Genomic DNA, 19,091 nt, shown 5'->3' on the forward strand with positions numbered 1-19,091 from the left:
CCATCTTATCTACTCCATTTATATTTCACTGCAGAGCCTCTGCGAGCAAAGTGAGACGTTCTGAGAATATTAAGGTGGTTTCTGAATGGGATGCTGGTTTGGAGCTCTACTGTATCTGCTGATGGCGACTTCTCTTCTCAGTCGCTGTCAGCTCTTGCAGACAGGTTGAACTCAGTCTGAATATTCATCACTTCTTAATCTGGATTGTTCTGTTACTGGACTACATGCACTCTTGAAATAACAAGGTTAGCCTTTTCACCATGACTGCAGTCTTGAATAAACCTTGTGTAGGTTTTTCCTTACAAGTTGGACACAAAGATAACATGATTGACCTCATTACTCAGAAAGGTGTCTCTCATCAAAACATATTCTGCAAAGACTTCCACTGCAGAGGTGCCCTTGAGTGTAAGAAAGGCACATCACTGTGGCTGTGTTTGATTAAATGTGGCAGTTGAGCTTGTTCGTTTTTGCCTTCTGCGTAAGCCTGGTCGGGGATGATGAATAAAGCATTTGGGTCACGTTGCTTTCTTTATCAGAGTGTATTTGATACACTCTGCCATTCAGATGGAATTACAGCTACCAGGACAAGCTGGGACATGATTATAGAGGAAGGAATCACGAAAGAAAGTATAAGAAAAGTAGACAGAATTTCATGCTGGATTGTGTTGGGATCACGGATGTGCCAGTATACTAGTTTTACTACATACTATTGTTAATCTTCTGATGGTAACAACACAAGAAACCTTTTTAACCACCATTGCATTATTATCTAATAATCAAACAGAGCCAGATAAAACACAGCAGGACCAGAAAAAGAGGCTCACTGCTCAATATCAAGTCTTCTCCCCAGTGTGTGTGTGTGTGTGTGTGTTTGATGGGTGTGGCCTCCTGATTCTCAGCACCTGGCAGTTCTCCACACCTGTTCCCTATCAACCTATCAGACTCAGACTATAGATGCTCTGGCTCAGTCTCCATTTGTTGCCAGATTGATCAGTTTGTTAGGTGGTTGTGCTCAAATGGCAGCCATTTGTCCATAAATTACTTTTCCAATATCTTTACATATATGTCATTCTTCAGCTGCTCACCTCCACTTGCCAGCCCTCTGCCTACTTCCACAGAGTTACAATAAAGTCTTTAGTTTTAGCTCCTCTGCTGTAGTCTCAGTCTGCCTTGAAGGAAAGTGCAACACAAACCTGCTTTTGTTTACAGTGTTTGAAATGTGTCTGATGTTAGTTCAGGTTCAACAAAGTTCATTCACTGTTCAGTTTGTTTATATCCAAGGTGATCATGGTGTTAAGTCATTTCACCATATTTCAGTCGGCCATCTCACACTGAATAGATGATTATGTAAATGTAGAACTTGCACAGTATTAATGTTTGGCTCTGATGTCATCACTCCCTGTAAGGAAGCACTGAGCTCAGTTCAGCAGCAAGTAGGAGAGGGTGATACTTCCCTGCTCGGGAAAGCTGAATTCTTCTACAGGTAGATGTTAAGGTGGGGGTAGTGAAATGCTGACAGCAGCAGTGGCAGCAAGCAGCAGCATAGCTTTCAGCTGACGGCTTATCTACACCACACTGTGATGAGAAAGGGTGTATAGGATATAAGTTGCACTCAGAGGAGAGCTTAGCATCTGCGCTACATGTAAAAAGGCAAGGACAATGGAAAGGCAAAAAAAGATGGATGACCACAGCACTAAAGAAACAAGAAAACAAGTGGCTGAGGGCATTGAGGCGAAGGGAAGATATGGAAAGGGGTGCTGAGATGGATGACCACACCAAGAGAGGCACTGCTGAAAATCCCCCCATTAGCCGAGTGTCAGTTCTACCTCTGATCACTTCACTAAGCGCTGATGGAGAGAGCTTATTGTGGTGATGCAGTAGTTTGAGAGAATGGTGATGGCACTGCTGCTCTGTTCAACCAGGGTCGCTAAATCGATTTTGACGAGCAGATCAGGACCATGTTGACCTCATGTTACCCTTTGTGCTGGTTTGTTTTTCACTTATTTTCCCTCTCATTCAAAGTGGCACAACACAGCAAAATAATACTGAGATGAAAAGGTTGAATTCCTCTATAAAGGATGGATAACTGTGCATAAATGGTAGATGTACGTATTTACAGTTCAAGGACATAAAAAGTAGCATAGTCAAATAAAATAAAATATAAAAATATAAATCCACAGAAAGTGGGATTTAATATGAGTGCAAAAATTTGAGGTTAGGGTCACACTGATACAAACATAAACTTAAATGAAGGATATCTTGGCTTGAAATATGGGGCTTACTCTGTCCTATATATAAAATATTAAATACCAGGAGCTTTGGGAAACAAATGTTTTTTAGGCTTTAAATGTTTGGGTGTTAAATGGAAACTAAAGGTCAACCTTAAGTACAATACACATGATGATTTATTTTTAGTGATTTCAAGAAGCAGATTTTTCATGATTGTCCTCCCTCTTCTTTAGGAGCATTATGAGAGAGGATAACCTGTCATTACATGTCTGCCATATTACCTTCTGTATAGCAATGTTAAAGCTGCATTTGCACTTTTTTGTAAGCTTGTAATTTTGAGAACTCCCATTAACCCATTAAATTCCACGAAATGTAGGTATTTTTAGTGTTACTCCATTCATAAGTTAGTGATAACAGTGAGTATGGGAACCAGGGTTGTTTTTCCTCACTCTTGAAATGTTTTACGTTCATGATCTTTACAGGACAGAAACAATGCTAGATATGCTATTTTTAAAATGGTAAAATTGGGACATCAAGTACAGCCCTCTACCCCATAAATGTGCAAGAAAAAGACGGATAAGTGTGAAACAGTAGATTATCAGATCTCACGCGCTACAGGAATAAAGGGCAAAATGCAAAACCATGATTATTAGCTTTCATGCTCATGCACACTGTCTTACAGCACAGAAACATCTGCATGATTAATGAGATGATTATATAACAGCAAAACTGGGACGCAACTAATGCCGACTGTATTACAAAATGAGGATAACAATAAAAGACTTGATGTCATCACAAGATGGTGACCCTTTAAGCTGATTCACCCTTGACCAAAGTCTGTTGCCGAACAAGGTCAGTGGTTACCAATAGAATAATTCTGACGCAACAACATAAAGATTATGCTGACTCCTGACAGTCAAATGAAAACCTACTGTCTGATTAGAGTGGCAAAAAAAGGAAAACATAAAAGAGGTGACACATTTTCACTGTTCTCACCAGTGACATATTGAACAACGTGCCCCATCTTCTAATCCATGCCTTTTTACATCAGTTTAATTAGGAGTGAATACAAGTCATCAAATTTAACTTTCTATTGTTAGATGTGTAATTTCATGGATATGTATAGCAGTGCCTTTTCATGGCCACCACATTTACTCAAGCAGAGATTAGCAGAGATTACAGAGCCTTTGTTTAAGGTCAGGGCTCATCACCTATTACTTCATTGTCTTGTAAAACAAAAGGCTTTGCAGCCAGCAAAGACTGATCCTGCATTGCTTACTTTTCTGGGACCTCTACATTTGACGAGCAACTTTTAGGGAATTTGTCAGTGCTATATAAATGGCAGGAGAAAGTGTGTGTTCTTAAGGCTTTGAGAGGCTTCAAGAGTTTAAACAGACTGAGAACAAATCAGACTGCAGATAGCTAATGAGTCAAACACTGTTTAGACTACCCTGAGTGACATTGATGGCAGTGGGTTTGTGGACTTAGACTAACAAGATGCCTCCAACTTTTTTGCCTTCCTCATCATGGCCAGCAAGTAATTCATACAGAAAGTGAGCAAATTTTTTGCCTTGCACCATTTTTGGGACCATTGACAGTTTATTCACTCTAAACAACCAATGTAGGCCACCAACTATGCATTAGCTAGCTAGCAACAGCCTTTGTTGTTCAGCTCAGCCTCTGACTGAACTCAGAGTTTCTGATATGGGGTGTTATTTATTTCCAGTATGTTTTCTTTTTTTGCTGTTGTCTCGTTCATTCATATAGAGCGCCGTATACACAAATACTTTGCTGGTTGATCCACATTTGTACAAAATAGGACCTGGTGCTGATATAACACGAGTGTGACAACGAAAATTATGTTCTATAACTTAGTTTTTGTAAAATGATGTTCTAGTTCCACAAAGACTGTTGTCCATTACTCTTTTGGGAGACTTTTTTGGAATAACGTTTTAGCATTGTTTTTCTATTAATCCTAATCCTGACAAAAATCATTTATTTTTTCATTAAATATTTATGTTAAGAAAAATTACAACTTATGAGTGCTGTCAGTTTGTGGTTATTTGTGGTTATTGTATGATATCAGGACTTTGATCTGATCTGAATAAAGCAGAACAACAACTTGCATATGATGCATATTGATGAAATGTATAAAACTGCCCATGGCATGACAACAACATAATTTAACAGGTATCTACTACAAGGGATAGTTTAAACTTTAACTTAAACTTGAATGTTCTAAAGGTAAACCAGATTGAAAAGTACCAAAAAAAAACAGTTTATCTGGAGGTTGAACGCTCGACTTGGAGTGAATTAACGCTCAAATAGTCTACGTTCTTTCCCAGAAATCAAGGAATCGCCCTGCAGATCCAATTACCCTGACATTGATCTGTAGATGAACAAGCCGCTGCACCCTTAACTATACAGACAGAAGATCAATCTAGCTGATTGCGTATCTCCAGCATTGTTGACAAGGAGATAGTGGAAGAGGTGGACTTTCAGATGTGAGATTAAAAAAGTGAGAATGGAGGTGAGAGGGAGACACGCATTCGGAGCTGAGGTTAAAAGAACCTTTAGCCTTCAGTGAGGAAGCAATGAGTGAGGAAATGAAGCCAAAATAGAGTGAAAATGGAGCTGACAGAGAGTGAAATAAAGCAACCGTCTCACTCAAATACATTAGTTTCAGTGGTCAGTCGTTTGGAAGATGGATAGTAAACACACATCATAATGCTTCAGGTGCTAATCTTTTAGTTTTGTATACTTTCTTCTCGTTCAATGAATTAAAACAAAACAACGTTGACAAGGAAGGACACAATCCAAATGACTTCGACAGTGTCGCCTCTGAATAGATAAATGTTCACAATCTATGAATGGTGCACTGAGGTGAAGAAACACCAGGGTGACTATGGTTGCAAGTTGTTCTGGATTATTGATTAAGTGTGGTCAAGTGTGCCACACTTACAGCGACAGTAATGGAATTCAAGACCCAAGGGAGGGAGGTCAGCCTCAGAAAGAAACCAGTTAATAATTAATTCATAATAATTAGTCATAATCAAGTGGTCAAAACTGGAGCAGGAGCAGCCAAGACATCCTGATTTTTAGTCCCTGTTTCCCATCATGGAGCTTAACAGCTTCTTTCATTAGACCCTCACTGCCTCCTCAATGCCCACTTATTTCAAATCTAAGTAACCCCAGCTAATAATGCCAGCAAACGGTTAGGTGTCAAACCCAGAGATAACTCTGATGACTTCATCATGACATCAGCATTATTTGTTCACACGACATTACACAGTACACGTTTTCACAGGCTGCGCAGTACCCATTGTGACAAGTAAACTGAACATGTGCAAAAACTGATGGAGTGCCCCTTTAAACCACAGCTGAGAGCCCCACAAGTTAAACCCAACCTGTGCTGCCTTACCTGGTTGAAGATCCATGGACTGAAGAATGTTGGTTAGATGGACGGTAATGGACATGAATGTTTGATGGTTCTTGAAATGGAGATGATTATGTTATGATTTCCAAGCCCCTGATGGACACCGTGATAAGAACATAAGCACGAGAACATGGGAACACACGTTTAAATTCAGTCATAGTTCAGAGACACATCAGTTTCAGACAAAATCAGTCTAACTAGCCGTAATAAGATGAGAACAGATAACAGTCACATGCTTTTTCTCCATGGCAATGGAAGCTTTTGATCATCCATGATGTTTTTTAGAGCAGCAGAAATAAAGACAAATTAAAAGGCTTTTCATTTATGCAGATACAATTGCAACTTGTTTGTACATTGTCTTTATTTTACCCTGATGTGTGCATGTAAATGTATGCATCAGTGTCAAAATAATACAGTATATTTCAGACTTGAACCTAAAAATTAATGTACATGAGTCACTTTCAGCACAGCAGTGAAACACTCGGGAATAAATTAAATAATACTCTCAGAAAACATACTCACAATCCAGATTTTGTGACAGATGAAATCAAGTGAGGATGTTGATGAAAGGATGACATGGCAATGACAACAATGATTCATGATCATGGAGAAAAGGAAGCTCATCATTAGTTGATACAGTCTACAAGTGCCAATCAGGATCAATATGACAAACAACAACAAAAATAAAAACAAAAATCTCATCAAATGCCAGCTTTTTCCCCTCAAACCAAAAGTCCTCTTCCTCAGACAGAAAACATCACAAACATGTCAGACGACAGGACGTACAAAACACACAAGCCAAAGTTACTGTACCTGCCGCCCTCCCACAACCCTTCACCCAAAACAACACACCAACCCTCACCCCCTCCCCCGTCCCCAACACAACCCTACCTGCTTATTTTTGAGGTCAAGCGAGAGCTCATAGTCGGAGGTGGTGGAGTGCGAGCCGGCCCCGTTGCGCTGCACCCTCAAGGGCGAGGCCGTGTGGTGCAGGCTGGCTCTCCTCCCCGCCCCACCTCCTTTTGCTCCTCCCCCTTCCTCCTCTTCCTCTTCTTCCTGTGCTGCTTTGGCCTCATGCCGCCCGGCATGCACATCCTCTCCCTCTTTCTTTCTCTTTGTCTCCACAACTTCTTCCGACTTTTCTTTCTCTTGCTCCCCCCCTGTCTGCTCTTCTCTACAAGGAGAAGGGGCTTTCGGGGCGTCCGCCGCTGCTTCCTCACCCAGTGCCTCGACTTGAGGATGAGGCTCGGGCTCGGGTTCAGGCTCGGGCTCGGGCTCGGGCTCCGGGGCAGGCTGCGGTTTTGATTCGGCCTCTGGCTGAGGTTTGGTTTCAGGAGGCTCAGTCTGTAGCTGGGGCTCCGACTGGGGCTGTGGCTGTGGTGGTTGAGTCTGTGGCTGAGTCTCCTGTTGCTGTTTCTGGGGCTGTGGCTGTGGTTGTGACTCGACCTCACTCTGCAGCTTCCCCTCTCCTCCCTTCCCTTCCTCCCCCAAAGACGGGTCTGGAGAAAGGTCATCGCTGCAGAAAGGAGGAGAAAACGCAGAGTGAGGTTGCTGCTGCATCCGTGGTGAGCTCTGACCTCTTCTCCAGGCTGCCTGGGTTAGTGGTAAGAAGTTGACCCTTTATTTGTATGATCTCAACCTGCTACCAAGTGTGTGCAGGGCCAGTTCATCTGTCTACCTGCTCTGTTCTGTCTGTCTGTTGTCTGTCTAGACACTGACAGACAATGAAATGAAGTAGAATCGTACAGCACAGAACAGCTGACAAAACCACGGTGTGCAAGAGTGAGTGAAAGATCAAACAGGATTATTTATTTCAAAAATCTTCCGAAGAGAAAATGTGAAAAAAATAAAAAACAAAACAACAAGAACGCTGACAGCCAATTGCGACACACACCCAACACACACAGACAAGGGGGACAGTCATGCAGCTAATACCAATGTCCTTATGTCTTTAAGATTGCGTGTGTGTGTGTGTGTGTGAAGGGTTGCATGTATGAGAGTTAGTGTAGGAGGTGGCTTTAATGGTGTAAGCACAACAAGGGGGGCAACGTGAAACAACAAGGGGAAGTGGGAATCTGTGTTTTGATTTGATTCTAGACCCAGACTGAACAGAGGTGTTGGACAGACATATTGACATTGCATCACTAGAGCTCTGCTGCTGGTATGCCATGACTAAAAACAATTTCCAGATTTAAAGTCGGGTCCTGCTTAGCTTTCTGCTTCGGCATTACCACAGATGTACTGTTTTTTTTTCAATACACGTTTTAAGGGCAGCATGTTACAAATGAAAGCTCCTTTTAAATCTGAGCTAGGTTTACACACCAGTTAACAGTGGTTGTAATAACATCTTGGCGTGTTACTACCCAGATTAAAACAATTAAACAACAACTTTTCTTTTCCTCTCGCAGAATATGGTGATAAAATTGGACTCAGCGAGTATGAAATCGGGACATTCGGCTTGCCATGTGCAGAGCACTGCAGAAAAGAATCATACATACATACCCACATACTGTATATGTGTATTTATGGTTCTAAACCTAGCTGTCCTATAAACTGCAAATGCATGTATTCATAAAAGTGTGCATCGCTCCATATACTTGTTTTTTTTTCCTCTTTGGTACAAAGAGTGTTTTGTGTAAACACAGCCTTGAAACTGAGAAAAAAAACAAAAAGATTCAAACAGATTTGTGCACGGCAAAAATCTTGTCTGCTTCCTCTTGCTGCACGGGAGGCTCGCTTCTCATTTTCATCACACGTGGCAGCACACAAGCTTGAGGAGAACGTATCTTTGGCGGGGATATAGCTGGGTCTGCAGCTTCTAAAATAGAGCTTGTATGGGTAATGAATAATGAATAGAGAAATAAAGTCTGCTGCTGCTTCGACGCTCAGCTGCAGGTGAGCCTTTTTATTCCCTCTGCGAAAAATAGACCTGCCTGGAAAAACAGAGGACTTCTATTGGGAGGAGAATGTAGCCTAGCACCTCTACTAACGACGTTTCCGCTCACTGTTTTGAATCTCAGTGCAGTCCTTTCCTGTTTGCATTTTCCGGGAGAACTTGTTTTGCTGAGATATAATCTGATGACCAATAGGCTACATGCTGCTGGATTTAAGTTCAAATACACACAAACCAGAAAAGTTATCCACAATGTGGATGCAGCATTCATAAGGGATTACATGTGAGGGGAAAATCACTATGTGTCCCTAAAACCACAGCACCAGAACGTGTTGTGAAGTCTGTGTCTCTTTAGCCAGCTTGTGGTATAACATAACTGTGCCTGTGTCAACATGAGGAATAATCTGGTGGATGTACGTATTTCGTTTTAGGCTTGAACTCTTTACCAAGTGGGTTTTACACACACAAGCACACACACACATTTAAGAAACCTACTGAAGACTGATCTGTCTTTGCAGTGCTGATATATATAATTATTTTTCATACTTTAACTGGCACCCCTCTTCTTCAGTCTCAAGTTGACTGCAAAAAAGTCCTGGATTGACTAACTCTTTCCAAACGAAGGTAAAAACGAGTATTATCGTATATCGAGGTTTTTTTTTTCATATCACAATACATATTGTAGAATTGAAATATCATTTTTTTTAAACATATGTATATTTATGCAAAGCATAAGAATTATTGTAAACAACTTCAACGGCTACAACCTCTACGTCTGTCACTCACACTCCCTTTCTGCATATAATCCTCATTCCTTTCATACATTCCTGTCATCCTCCGTCCAACCAACGCTGCCTGCCACTCTGTCCTCCACCAGGTAAGGAGATTGAGCGGTTCCAGGTGTCAGCGGGACTGACGAGGCGGAGACAAGCCCTGGATGCTGCCTGTCTCTACCTCTCATCTTCCTGTGCGTCAGTACTGAAGATGGATGAGCCGTGGCCTCCATGCTTTCCATCCAGAATATAATTAGGGTGTCCGCTGTTCTTCCTGCCATGATGGCTAACGGGCCGGCACCGTAGCGTGACGAGAGTTCAAGTTTTATTACTGTATTGTTTATTCAGCGAGGACCTGGACAACAACTTACAAACATACCAAACATGCCAACTCAGTTGTCCACCAGTGTAACATTAATCAAGGAATCAAAGGGACAAAGTTTTGCTTGCATACTGTTTGAATCACGTGTCATTTTGCAGCAGTGCAGGGATATGAAACATTTTGTGCTGAGTTTGTGCTAATACAGTGTGTTCTCATATGCAGTTTTTTTTTTTTTAAATCTGCTTTCTCTGTGTGTTACATGTGCATAAATAAGCACAGACCCTTTGTTCAGTGGAGGAATAAACATTTAGACTCTTAAGTGAAAGGACATATATTTAATTACAAGTGTATAAGAAAGGTAAAAGTACTCTGTGATCCCAGTGAATGATATATTATCATACAACACGTTATAAACATTTTAATATAACATCAATACATCAGCAAGATTACACTAGCTGAGAAGGTTAATTTAAGTAACAAGACCTTAAATAAATCTGTTCCTCAATGTGACTGAGTGATGCACTCTATGGTTAAGGTTTGATTAGGTTCAGATACAAACATGGGGGTCAACATAAAAATTTTGCTACCAGAACGTGAACATGCTGTGTGTAGTTTTGAGTAAAGTACATCAGCTCATTTCAGTTCAGTAGAAAACACAGAAGTAGTATTTCAGCCTTTAATTTTGAAGCCTCTGAGGTTTAGGTGTACTGATCACCAATATTTTGGCTGTTTGTTCAAATCAAAAAAGCAGAGCAAGAGCAGAGACACAGAGAGGTACGTGTGGAGGTATAATGACATCCAAAACAAATTCACTGAAAATATGCTCCATGTAGTATGTTTATTTTTTAATTAATTTTGTCCTTATTTGTCTGTCTTAAAATGTCGTTTTAGTGTCAGGATGTCGGAAACACATGTGGCTCGTGGGTCTTGTTTTTACTTTTGTGACGATGGGATGAAAAGATCAACGAGCCGTCTCGTTTCTGAATCTTCTCCGATTTGTCCTTCATTACTCCGGCAATGCTGACTCTTAACAGACAAACATTACAGTAGTATTGATCCTTCCAGCTGACTATCGACAAGAACAAAACAGAAAAGTATATTTCTGCATAATTCCTAAAATTTTAAATGTAATCTTACTTTTACTTTTAAAAGTTAATGAATAATCGGACTGATTTCTGTGCTTCGGGTGTTTCACCTTGTATCTCAGAATGTTTTCTACAACTGCAGTGAGAGGTTCCGATGTAAAATACAGACAAAACTGAATCCCAGTGCTGACTACAGCCACAGAGCAGGTGTTGCGCCGTCTGTAAAGGTGATGACATCGGACAGAAAGACCACCATCTTTATGCAGGAGGTCTGATTATGTCTTCAGCGGGAACTTGGCTGACTTTCATTCACCTTGGTCGCAGAGCTTTTGCTGCACCATCACCGTGGAAGTTTGCAGCAGCGGAGATGAGATATCGGCCCGTGTGGCTCGTGGGGTTCACGGGGTCTGTCCTCTGGTGGACTACAGCCAGAGAGTTGCTGAAGAGGGCATTATGTGACGGAAAACCACATCAGCAGAAGTTATAGCAAATGAAATCCTGAAAGGCACAGCTCGCTCCTATCGTTTCTCGCTCGAGAAATTGTTTTCATTCAAATCTCAGATTTGGATTGTATGTTTTCCTGTACAGAAGAATGATTTATATTGAAATATTTGCAGCCAGGGAGAATTCATTTCATGTTTCTACTGTAATTTTATGCGTCCCAAAATCATTCCTCTTTAAAAATAAGCAGGAATCAATCACTTTGTCAGTCCACTAAATTTTTCTTCCGTTCCCGCTTCACCTATATCTGTTTCTCATGCTGCTCATAGAGAATTAATCAGTTCATCAGGCGGAACACAAGGGCTGACTGGAGTGCAGAAGCTCCTGCATAAATAAGCATATTTCTTTCTTCCAGTGCATGCAGAGGGTAATGTATGGGGTAAATCTACTGAATACATCACCTAAGTGTATCAGAAATTCATCACAGTCTCTGCAAGCAGGAAAAACAAGACTTCATGCACACAATCACAGCAGCGAATTCAGACTGACTTTGTAACGGTCACCGTGTCATAATGCTGCACTATTTCCCTCAACAAGGATCAAACCTCTGATTAATAAGCAAGACTTTCTGTATTTCAGCTGACTCACATCAATTTCATGCTGATGAATTTCTAGTTTGCAAGATAAAACACAGCTGCACTTAACGGTGACACGAGTTCAGGTTTTCACCATCGCCGCTTCTCTGCAGCCCGCAAATCATTTTCATTCCAGTTCATTTAAGAAGCTCTCGCCCCTGATTTAAAAAATAAAAAACACAAGCTATTAGAATGCACAATGTCAGCTTCAAATTAGCATAGAAAACCTCTACTTTCTATAATCACAAGGTCAAGTAGAGTTGTTTTTCTTCACTGTTAGCAATCATAACGAGTGCAAAGCATATTTTCCTCCTTCTCTTCATTAATGTATGACCTCGACCCTTGTTAACCTCCCAGAACATGCATTTACAGTGATTCAGGATGGGACTTACGCATTGTGTGTCACTTTTTAAAATATAACATTCTGGTTTGAGCAGTCAGGGTTACTGTGGATGGTGTGTGTGCGCGCATGTGTGTGTGTGTGTGTGTGTGTGTGTGGGTGGGTGGGTGGTGGGGAGAGTCAACGCACTGCTGGGAGATGTGGTACGATGGCGAGACAGAGTGCGGAGGGGTCTGCATGAGTGAAAACCAGATCACACTAAATAATACTGATGTACAAAAGATCTGTGGTGCTAAAGGCTTGAAACATGGACATTTAGGCACGGAGGAAAAACACGAAGGACACGAAGCTGCGTTATGGGAGCCTCAGGAGCCACCATTTTTGAACATTTGCCAAAATGTTATTTCATTTACATTTCAAAAATACCCAAAATATCTCACGTTGCAAAACTGAATTGTGCAGTATCTCTGTGGAATCAAACTGATGTGGGCATCCACTCATCAACATATAAGAAGATATATCTTTTATCTTTGATTTCCATGAAGGTCAAACATACATCGGTTTTCTGTATATTGTATAATCTCCAGAGACTTGGAAGCACATTCTTGGCCACACTGACTGTGGCTTTCATGTAGAATGGTTAACAAATACAGCCATGACATGTTTAAATCATGATATAGGCAGCAGATGAGTCACGTGGCTGACAGTATCTCTTTTTCTTTTTTCTCTCTCCCTGAGGACAAGAAGTCCAAGCCTCGGCACTTATGTATGACTTACAGCATGCCAGGAGGAAGGTCATTTGAAGCAATCGTAAAATTGATCAGTGCTTTTAGAGCACTTGGAACATTGGAATATTGGACGATGATGTAAAATGTTCCTTCTCTTGTACAAAAACTAAAAGAATGAAGTCATTTAACCATTTATTTAATGGTTAAGTAAAAATAAAATATAAAAGAAGTAACCGTTACCATAGCAAACATGGCTAACTCTGACCTAAGAAATTCACCTTGAGCAGACATGCACTGATGCATGGTAGGTGCTGTTCACTTTGAGTTCTGTGCTCGCCTCATGTGATCAATCCTGAAGTGATGGATTGGTTATGGAGATGCCAGTCAATACTGCGCTCACTTGGGCGGGACAACATACCTCATAAATAGCACTCTTTAGGAAGAAGGAGGCAAAGAAAGGCAAAGAAACCTGGCGTAAAAGAGAGATGGTCTGTAATTTTGTATTTTTATATGTAATCCATACATTCAGAGAACTGAGAGTTGACTGAGGAGCATGGAGATCAATAGCGACCAGTTTATTTCTCTGAAAAGCAGGGAATCAGACTTTGGCTCTTGTTAACATCCCACACAGGCATTCGGGTTCTTTTATGGAGGGCCAGTGATCGGTATCACAGGGTGAGCAGGTTGAGGTGAGACTACAAAACAAGACACAGCAGACTCAAGATTCTTGCCTCCTGTTGTAAAAGGGTAGGCTTTTATTTATCGTGTTGAATTTTAAGAGATAACAAGGAGAGTCGTCCTCAAGGATTTAGGAACAAACTGCTTGCACATATAGTATGCAGGTATATAAACACAGACCAGCATAACCACAGGCATTCTCATGCAACGTCAATGGAACATCTTTCCAGCAACATCAGAGCACAGGGTATAAAAAACAGGTTGGGCTCGTGAAATATGCAAGGCAGGGTTTCAAATTGAATCTCTTCAAAAGCAGATGCCCCGGGATGTGGGTAAAATGGAGGGAGAGACAGCAAGAGATATAAAGAGAAGGAGTGAGAGAGAGAGGAAGAGGAAGAGCAGCAGTGCAAATTGCATGGTAGATTTGTGATTGACATACTACAACTTTATAGATATATGGTAATGTTTTCCAGGTCACAAATCTCTAATCTTGGCTATTAAGTTCAAAGTGCAGTCATTATGCACCAAATTTTGTGCCATATAAAATTTCTAAACGAAAAGGCATTTAGTCAGTAATAGTAATGGTATGTTGTGGTTATGTAGATGATTTGCCAAATCTAGCAGGATTTGTAAGCGTTGCTTCGTTTGTCATTACTACCATCAGAATGGACTATTTTGCAATGTAGTTTTAAGATTACTATATACTACAACAAACAGTTGGCAGTAGCCAAGTAGCCTACAAGAGCATAACTCATCACTTTAGGTCTTCTTTACAACAGTGGATCTCTTTATGTTGTTAGTTATTGGTTATTAATGCACAAACTTTATCAACCCTTGAAGCTGCCTGCACATGACCATAACAGTTTGCAAATATACTGCAGATAAATTTTTAGGAGCCATGTTGGTGGATCCTGTAAAAGCTCCTCTATCACTTCTCTGCAGTAGTGAGACTTTAATTTAAAAATTTTAAATTTGGGGAACACATGGAGTAGTGGTCGCTTGAGCGACTGCCAGAGCATTTCCTGCTTCGGCAAACCTTATATGTCATATACATTGAGTTAGTGTGTACATAAAGCCTGCTTTAGATCGTCAGGGTCTTTTCTCAGGCTTATTTGCCTGCTTCTCATTCACATCTTGTTCACATAAGAATCACAAAGCTATTTTTATACCTCCTGGCAAAAGCAGCTTTTTACGGACGCCTAACAGAGAGGCAGAAAGAAAAGGGCGTGTTTGAGAGCAACAATGCCCGAAGAAAGGATTCAGCTGCTGCTTCGCTTCGCTGTGTGTGGAACAAACAATTGAGCCTTCCCCCCACCCTGATGATTTCACAAACTAATTGCCTATTATATGGCCCGTCAGGGGGAAATAACTGTGTTTTTTTTCCTTATTTGGCTCACTTCCTTTCGCACATATTTGAAAATATCCTCAGGCAGCTTCCCAGCGCAAGTCTCTTGTTTGAATTCAACTCTTTTAAGCAACGTAGTTCAATACTTCAAGCGTCTCTATGATGCTAAATCACAGGTGCTTGGAAATAGGAAATCCTGGAACTGTTTCATAAATATCTGGACAAGTCTAACAACTAAGTATGAGTGCATCCGACTGTTAAGTTATTGGCTCAAAAGAAGGCGAAACTACAATGAGGAAAAGAGCTTGTAGCAATGTTACATGTCATAAATGCACAGAAAAACTGCAACATCACTAATACATAATTCAGCAGGTAAAGTATTAGATTTATTGTAATTCACAGCGCAGTGGTTATGATCAAAGTGCAGGTTGTCAGCCCCCAGTTACATGTTGGCTGCATGCACGCAGGGAGCTTGTAACAGAGATGTGAAAATGAAACAAAAGACTTAAAAAAGCCACTGCTGTGAAATGACAAGCTACCTGCAAATGAGAGATCTCTCAGGAAAGAGTTAGGAGAACATCGTGACTCTTTTACTGCTGCTGCTGACTGTAGTTTAAAGGCCCGTAAAAAATACGTTCCCCCTTTTTTCACCTTCTTACAATGAGTGGTGGAGTCCTACATGAATATAGTTAAATAAGGAATAAGGCGATGTCATATATTTCCGTGCACCAATCAGAAGCAATATCTGTATAACACCATGATGACAGATGTTGAGTTGTTTGCTCATGGTGTCAATCAAATCTGACCATTTCTCAAAAATTTAAAAATTTGCCTGATGTGAAATTAAGTTTTCAGAGGATTTAAAAAAATGAAGATAAAATGCCAACATGCGACACAATATATGCGTTCCCAATGGTGAAAATGACACAGATAGACTTGAGGAGCTCACCGAAGAAAATCTGACTGAAGAGGTTCTATCAGTTCTTGGGGGAAATATCATTCAGGATTCATTAAAGGATGGCAAGTCAAGCCAGTTGAAGAGGTACAAGTGGCTGATTTATAACATGACACAAATTAAATAAATTATCTAGGGTGTCCTGCAGTCACAAGTGCCAACACGAGCGACGCCAAACTCACCCCACAACAAAGAATGAGCTCTAAACTATCGTAAGTTCCCTTCATTTACGTTCTACTAAAATGACTCTTTATTTACTCAAGCACTCATTAAATGGACAAAGACAAATCATCCACTGTGGAACTGCTCAAAGCCATATGGGCAAGCATGCACAGGTAGATCTTATAGTTTCAAATGTAATGAAAGTTCTCTTGGAATTAGCAAATTTATTCTGATTCAGGCATTGACCTCAGCCATGATTTTCTAATTAAGCCCTTGCTAATATTAAGGTATCATCCAAAATCTATGTTTTGAGTATGAAACACTTTACCTTTAGTTGACCAGAAATAAGAAGCTCGCTTTTATTTACTTTTGTGTTACAGACCCACTGTGTCAAAAAAATTACTGTAATGTTCACTGTTAACTGAATGTGTACCTTGTGAGACCAGAAAGCTTGACAGGCTTTTAGGTAACTGAAATGGCGCTTATGAATGGTCAACTCAGTGTATGTCTATACAAAGAGAGAAGAAAAAAAGACAGGCAACATGGCACCGCTGGAAACGACTACTGTCAACAGATAAACAGTGAACAAAGGAAGAAGATTAAAGCTGCTCAACGTGAGCTGGAAATGATGGGTGAAAAGACTGAAAGACAGGTGGACAACGAGATGAATCGAGTTCATTACATGGCCTGGCTGACAGACAAGAAATACCCATAGACTGAATAACTGAGGGACTTGTCAGACCATCCAGGGAAATCAGAGGCACCTGTGTATAGATAAATCCAGACTTTCATTACATCCGGGAGAAGAAAGCGAATGAGTGGTCAAATTATGTTGGGAGCTGGAGGTTGCTTAAGAGTATGCATGAACTTGGTGTTGTATTTCAAAATGGAACAATGAGAGGATGAAGCCTTCTCAGGAATAGAAAAGACAAACTCACAAATGGAACAGAAAGACTCATGGACATGATACCGAAAATGAAAATGAAGTTTCCTAAAATGAGAAATTTTCCTTGTGCTGACGAATGACTGCTGAACGGAGGAGAAAATTGACTTCTGAGAGGATTTTGAATACTGCAATGAAACTTTTTCTGAAAGATTACATCCAAAACAAACTGAGGAAAGACAAGTGGGGGAGGAATGGAAAGGTTTAGACAGGAATGATGGATGCGGGCAGAGATAATGAAATGGAAGATCAAGTGTGCTGATGTTCTATAGGATGTGGATTGATTCTACCACATTTGACGAGACAGCCAGTGGAAAGCGCTATAAATGTAAAGAGACAAGCAAAGAAAAGATAGACTTTATCATAAAGCTAATTACACTAATGGTTCTCAAATTAACTTTTTCTGAAACACTGAATAATTGTCAGCAGGAACAGCTACTGAGGATTAGGGCCAAATGCAGACACGAGAAAGGAGCTGCATATATATATTAATACATATCTAAAAGAAACAAATCTACATAATTTGGTTGAATTTCTACCCACCAAAATATTTACTCTCATTTAGCTCTGCTTTGGTCTCCTCCAGCACCTGAGAGAAACATCTGGTTGTATCAAATGATCTCCTTATGTCCACCAGCTAAACATTAACTATGTCTGTCTGCAGTTTGGTGCTGAGCAGATAGTGTCCAGCACGGTGGGTTAAAAAGAGTTAGTTAGATTCAACTAAATTACCAAGTTGTGGGCTGCAAAACAAAAACAATGAGTTGAAAGTTGCTAAAACACTTCCCGGCTTAGGGCAACTGCAGAGTCCGTTGGTAATTCTAGTTCTTCACTACTATGATTTATGTTGGTAGTTCCTGCTGAAGATGGCTTGAGCACTACTGCTTTCTTGTTAAGTTTATGAAAACTGACAATAGAGTTTTGATCCAAACTGAATAACAATCCTTTATTAAACTAATTCTAATCCTATATAGTTTAAAGCATTTATACCCCCCTGTAGCATTGCAATGTGATGTTAAAATAACATAACAGAATTGAAAAGCGTCGATCGTCTTTCTTGGACTGAAATTCATCCTCAGCAGCTGGAAAAGCCTGCTCATGATTGCTCACACACACTTTCCTGTCAGTAAAGAAAGTTTACCTAACACTGTCAGGGGGAACTTTGTCCTGTACATACAGAAAGATCTATTTGATCCATGTTTGAAGAAGAGATAATGGGACAAGACAGCACATTTGGCATCTGATAAAACACACTGTAAGCTCTTCAGTGTATTACACCAGAGTGGACCTTGATGCTTGTAAACACACACACACACACACACACACACACGCATTCGTACACAGACTCAGCATAGCCAATACTTAATGCTGCCAAACACAGCAGGGGCTCAGGGCTTGTTAAACAATAATACTGAGGGAACATGAGACAAACGTGTGCACATATTTGAAAAATACACCACAAGTTGTTTACTGAACCACGGATAAGACAGCCTCTACCCAAACACATAGATCCAAAGGCAGAAACATTGCAGCAGCTTGGGAGCTAATACGATACAACATCTTTAATAGAGAAAAACGACAGAGAGACAACAGGGAGAAAAATGTGAAGCTTAGGAAGCCAATTTGACAATTCAGACAATCAGAACCTTGCAGTAATTCAAGGAGGCTTGGAAATTAGTTTCATGTTAAATGTTAGTGATGACAGTCAGGATGAAAGGATGAAAATCGTGGTGTCTTGTGGCAAAATCAAAAATGTCATGATGGCCACCACCACTTCAACTTCCGAACCATTTTAATCTATTTATTTAAAATCACGCTACCTCCTGCTTTTGGCACAGTCATTCTGAACTGTTTGAAGGAACAACTAATGCTTTCGATTTTTCTAAGGGAAGACTCACGGTTATGCGCACAGACTTACAGTGTGAAGTTATTTATTTCCCTTCCGACAGGCTTTATTTGTCACCGGCGCTTGGTGCGACAAAAAACAAAATGGAGAGAAGAGCTGTTTATCGTAACAACGGAGCCGAGACACAAGAGGCATGGTCTGGCATCAGGCAGCACTATTCACTCTTTGGCACGTTCTCCATTTCCTGTCACCTTTCTCAGACACACACACTCGCACACAG

General features: G+C 40.6%; 1 protein-coding gene across 4 annotated transcripts in view; it reads right to left on the reverse strand.

Annotated features, from left to right (window-relative positions):
• iqsec3a (IQ motif and Sec7 domain ArfGEF 3a) overlaps positions 1 to 19,091 on the reverse strand; it is an 87,383-nt gene that overhangs the window by 35,428 nt on the left and 32,864 nt on the right. The window contains exons 1-2 of one of the 4 annotated variants that reach the window (XM_046379381.1): positions 6,557 to 6,624; positions 5,651 to 5,720 (exon numbers count right to left, since the gene is read on the reverse strand). The exons of 1 other annotated variant lie outside the window; for it this stretch is intronic. Coding sequence is in view for 1 of the 3 variants with exons in the window: in XM_046379380.1 (XP_046235336.1) it covers positions 6,557 to 7,181 (625 nt within the window). In the remaining 2 variants the exon portion in view is untranslated. Of the gene's footprint in view, positions 1 to 5,650; positions 5,797 to 6,556; positions 7,182 to 19,091 lie in introns of those variants that run through there. 2 more of the 4 variants (XM_046379380.1, XM_046379384.1) reach the window with 2 other exon arrangements.

Source organism: Scatophagus argus, chromosome 22, assembly GCF_020382885.2.
Source record: "Scatophagus argus isolate fScaArg1 chromosome 22, fScaArg1.pri, whole genome shotgun sequence".
NCBI classification, from domain to species: Eukaryota; Metazoa; Chordata; class Actinopteri; family Scatophagidae; genus Scatophagus; species Scatophagus argus.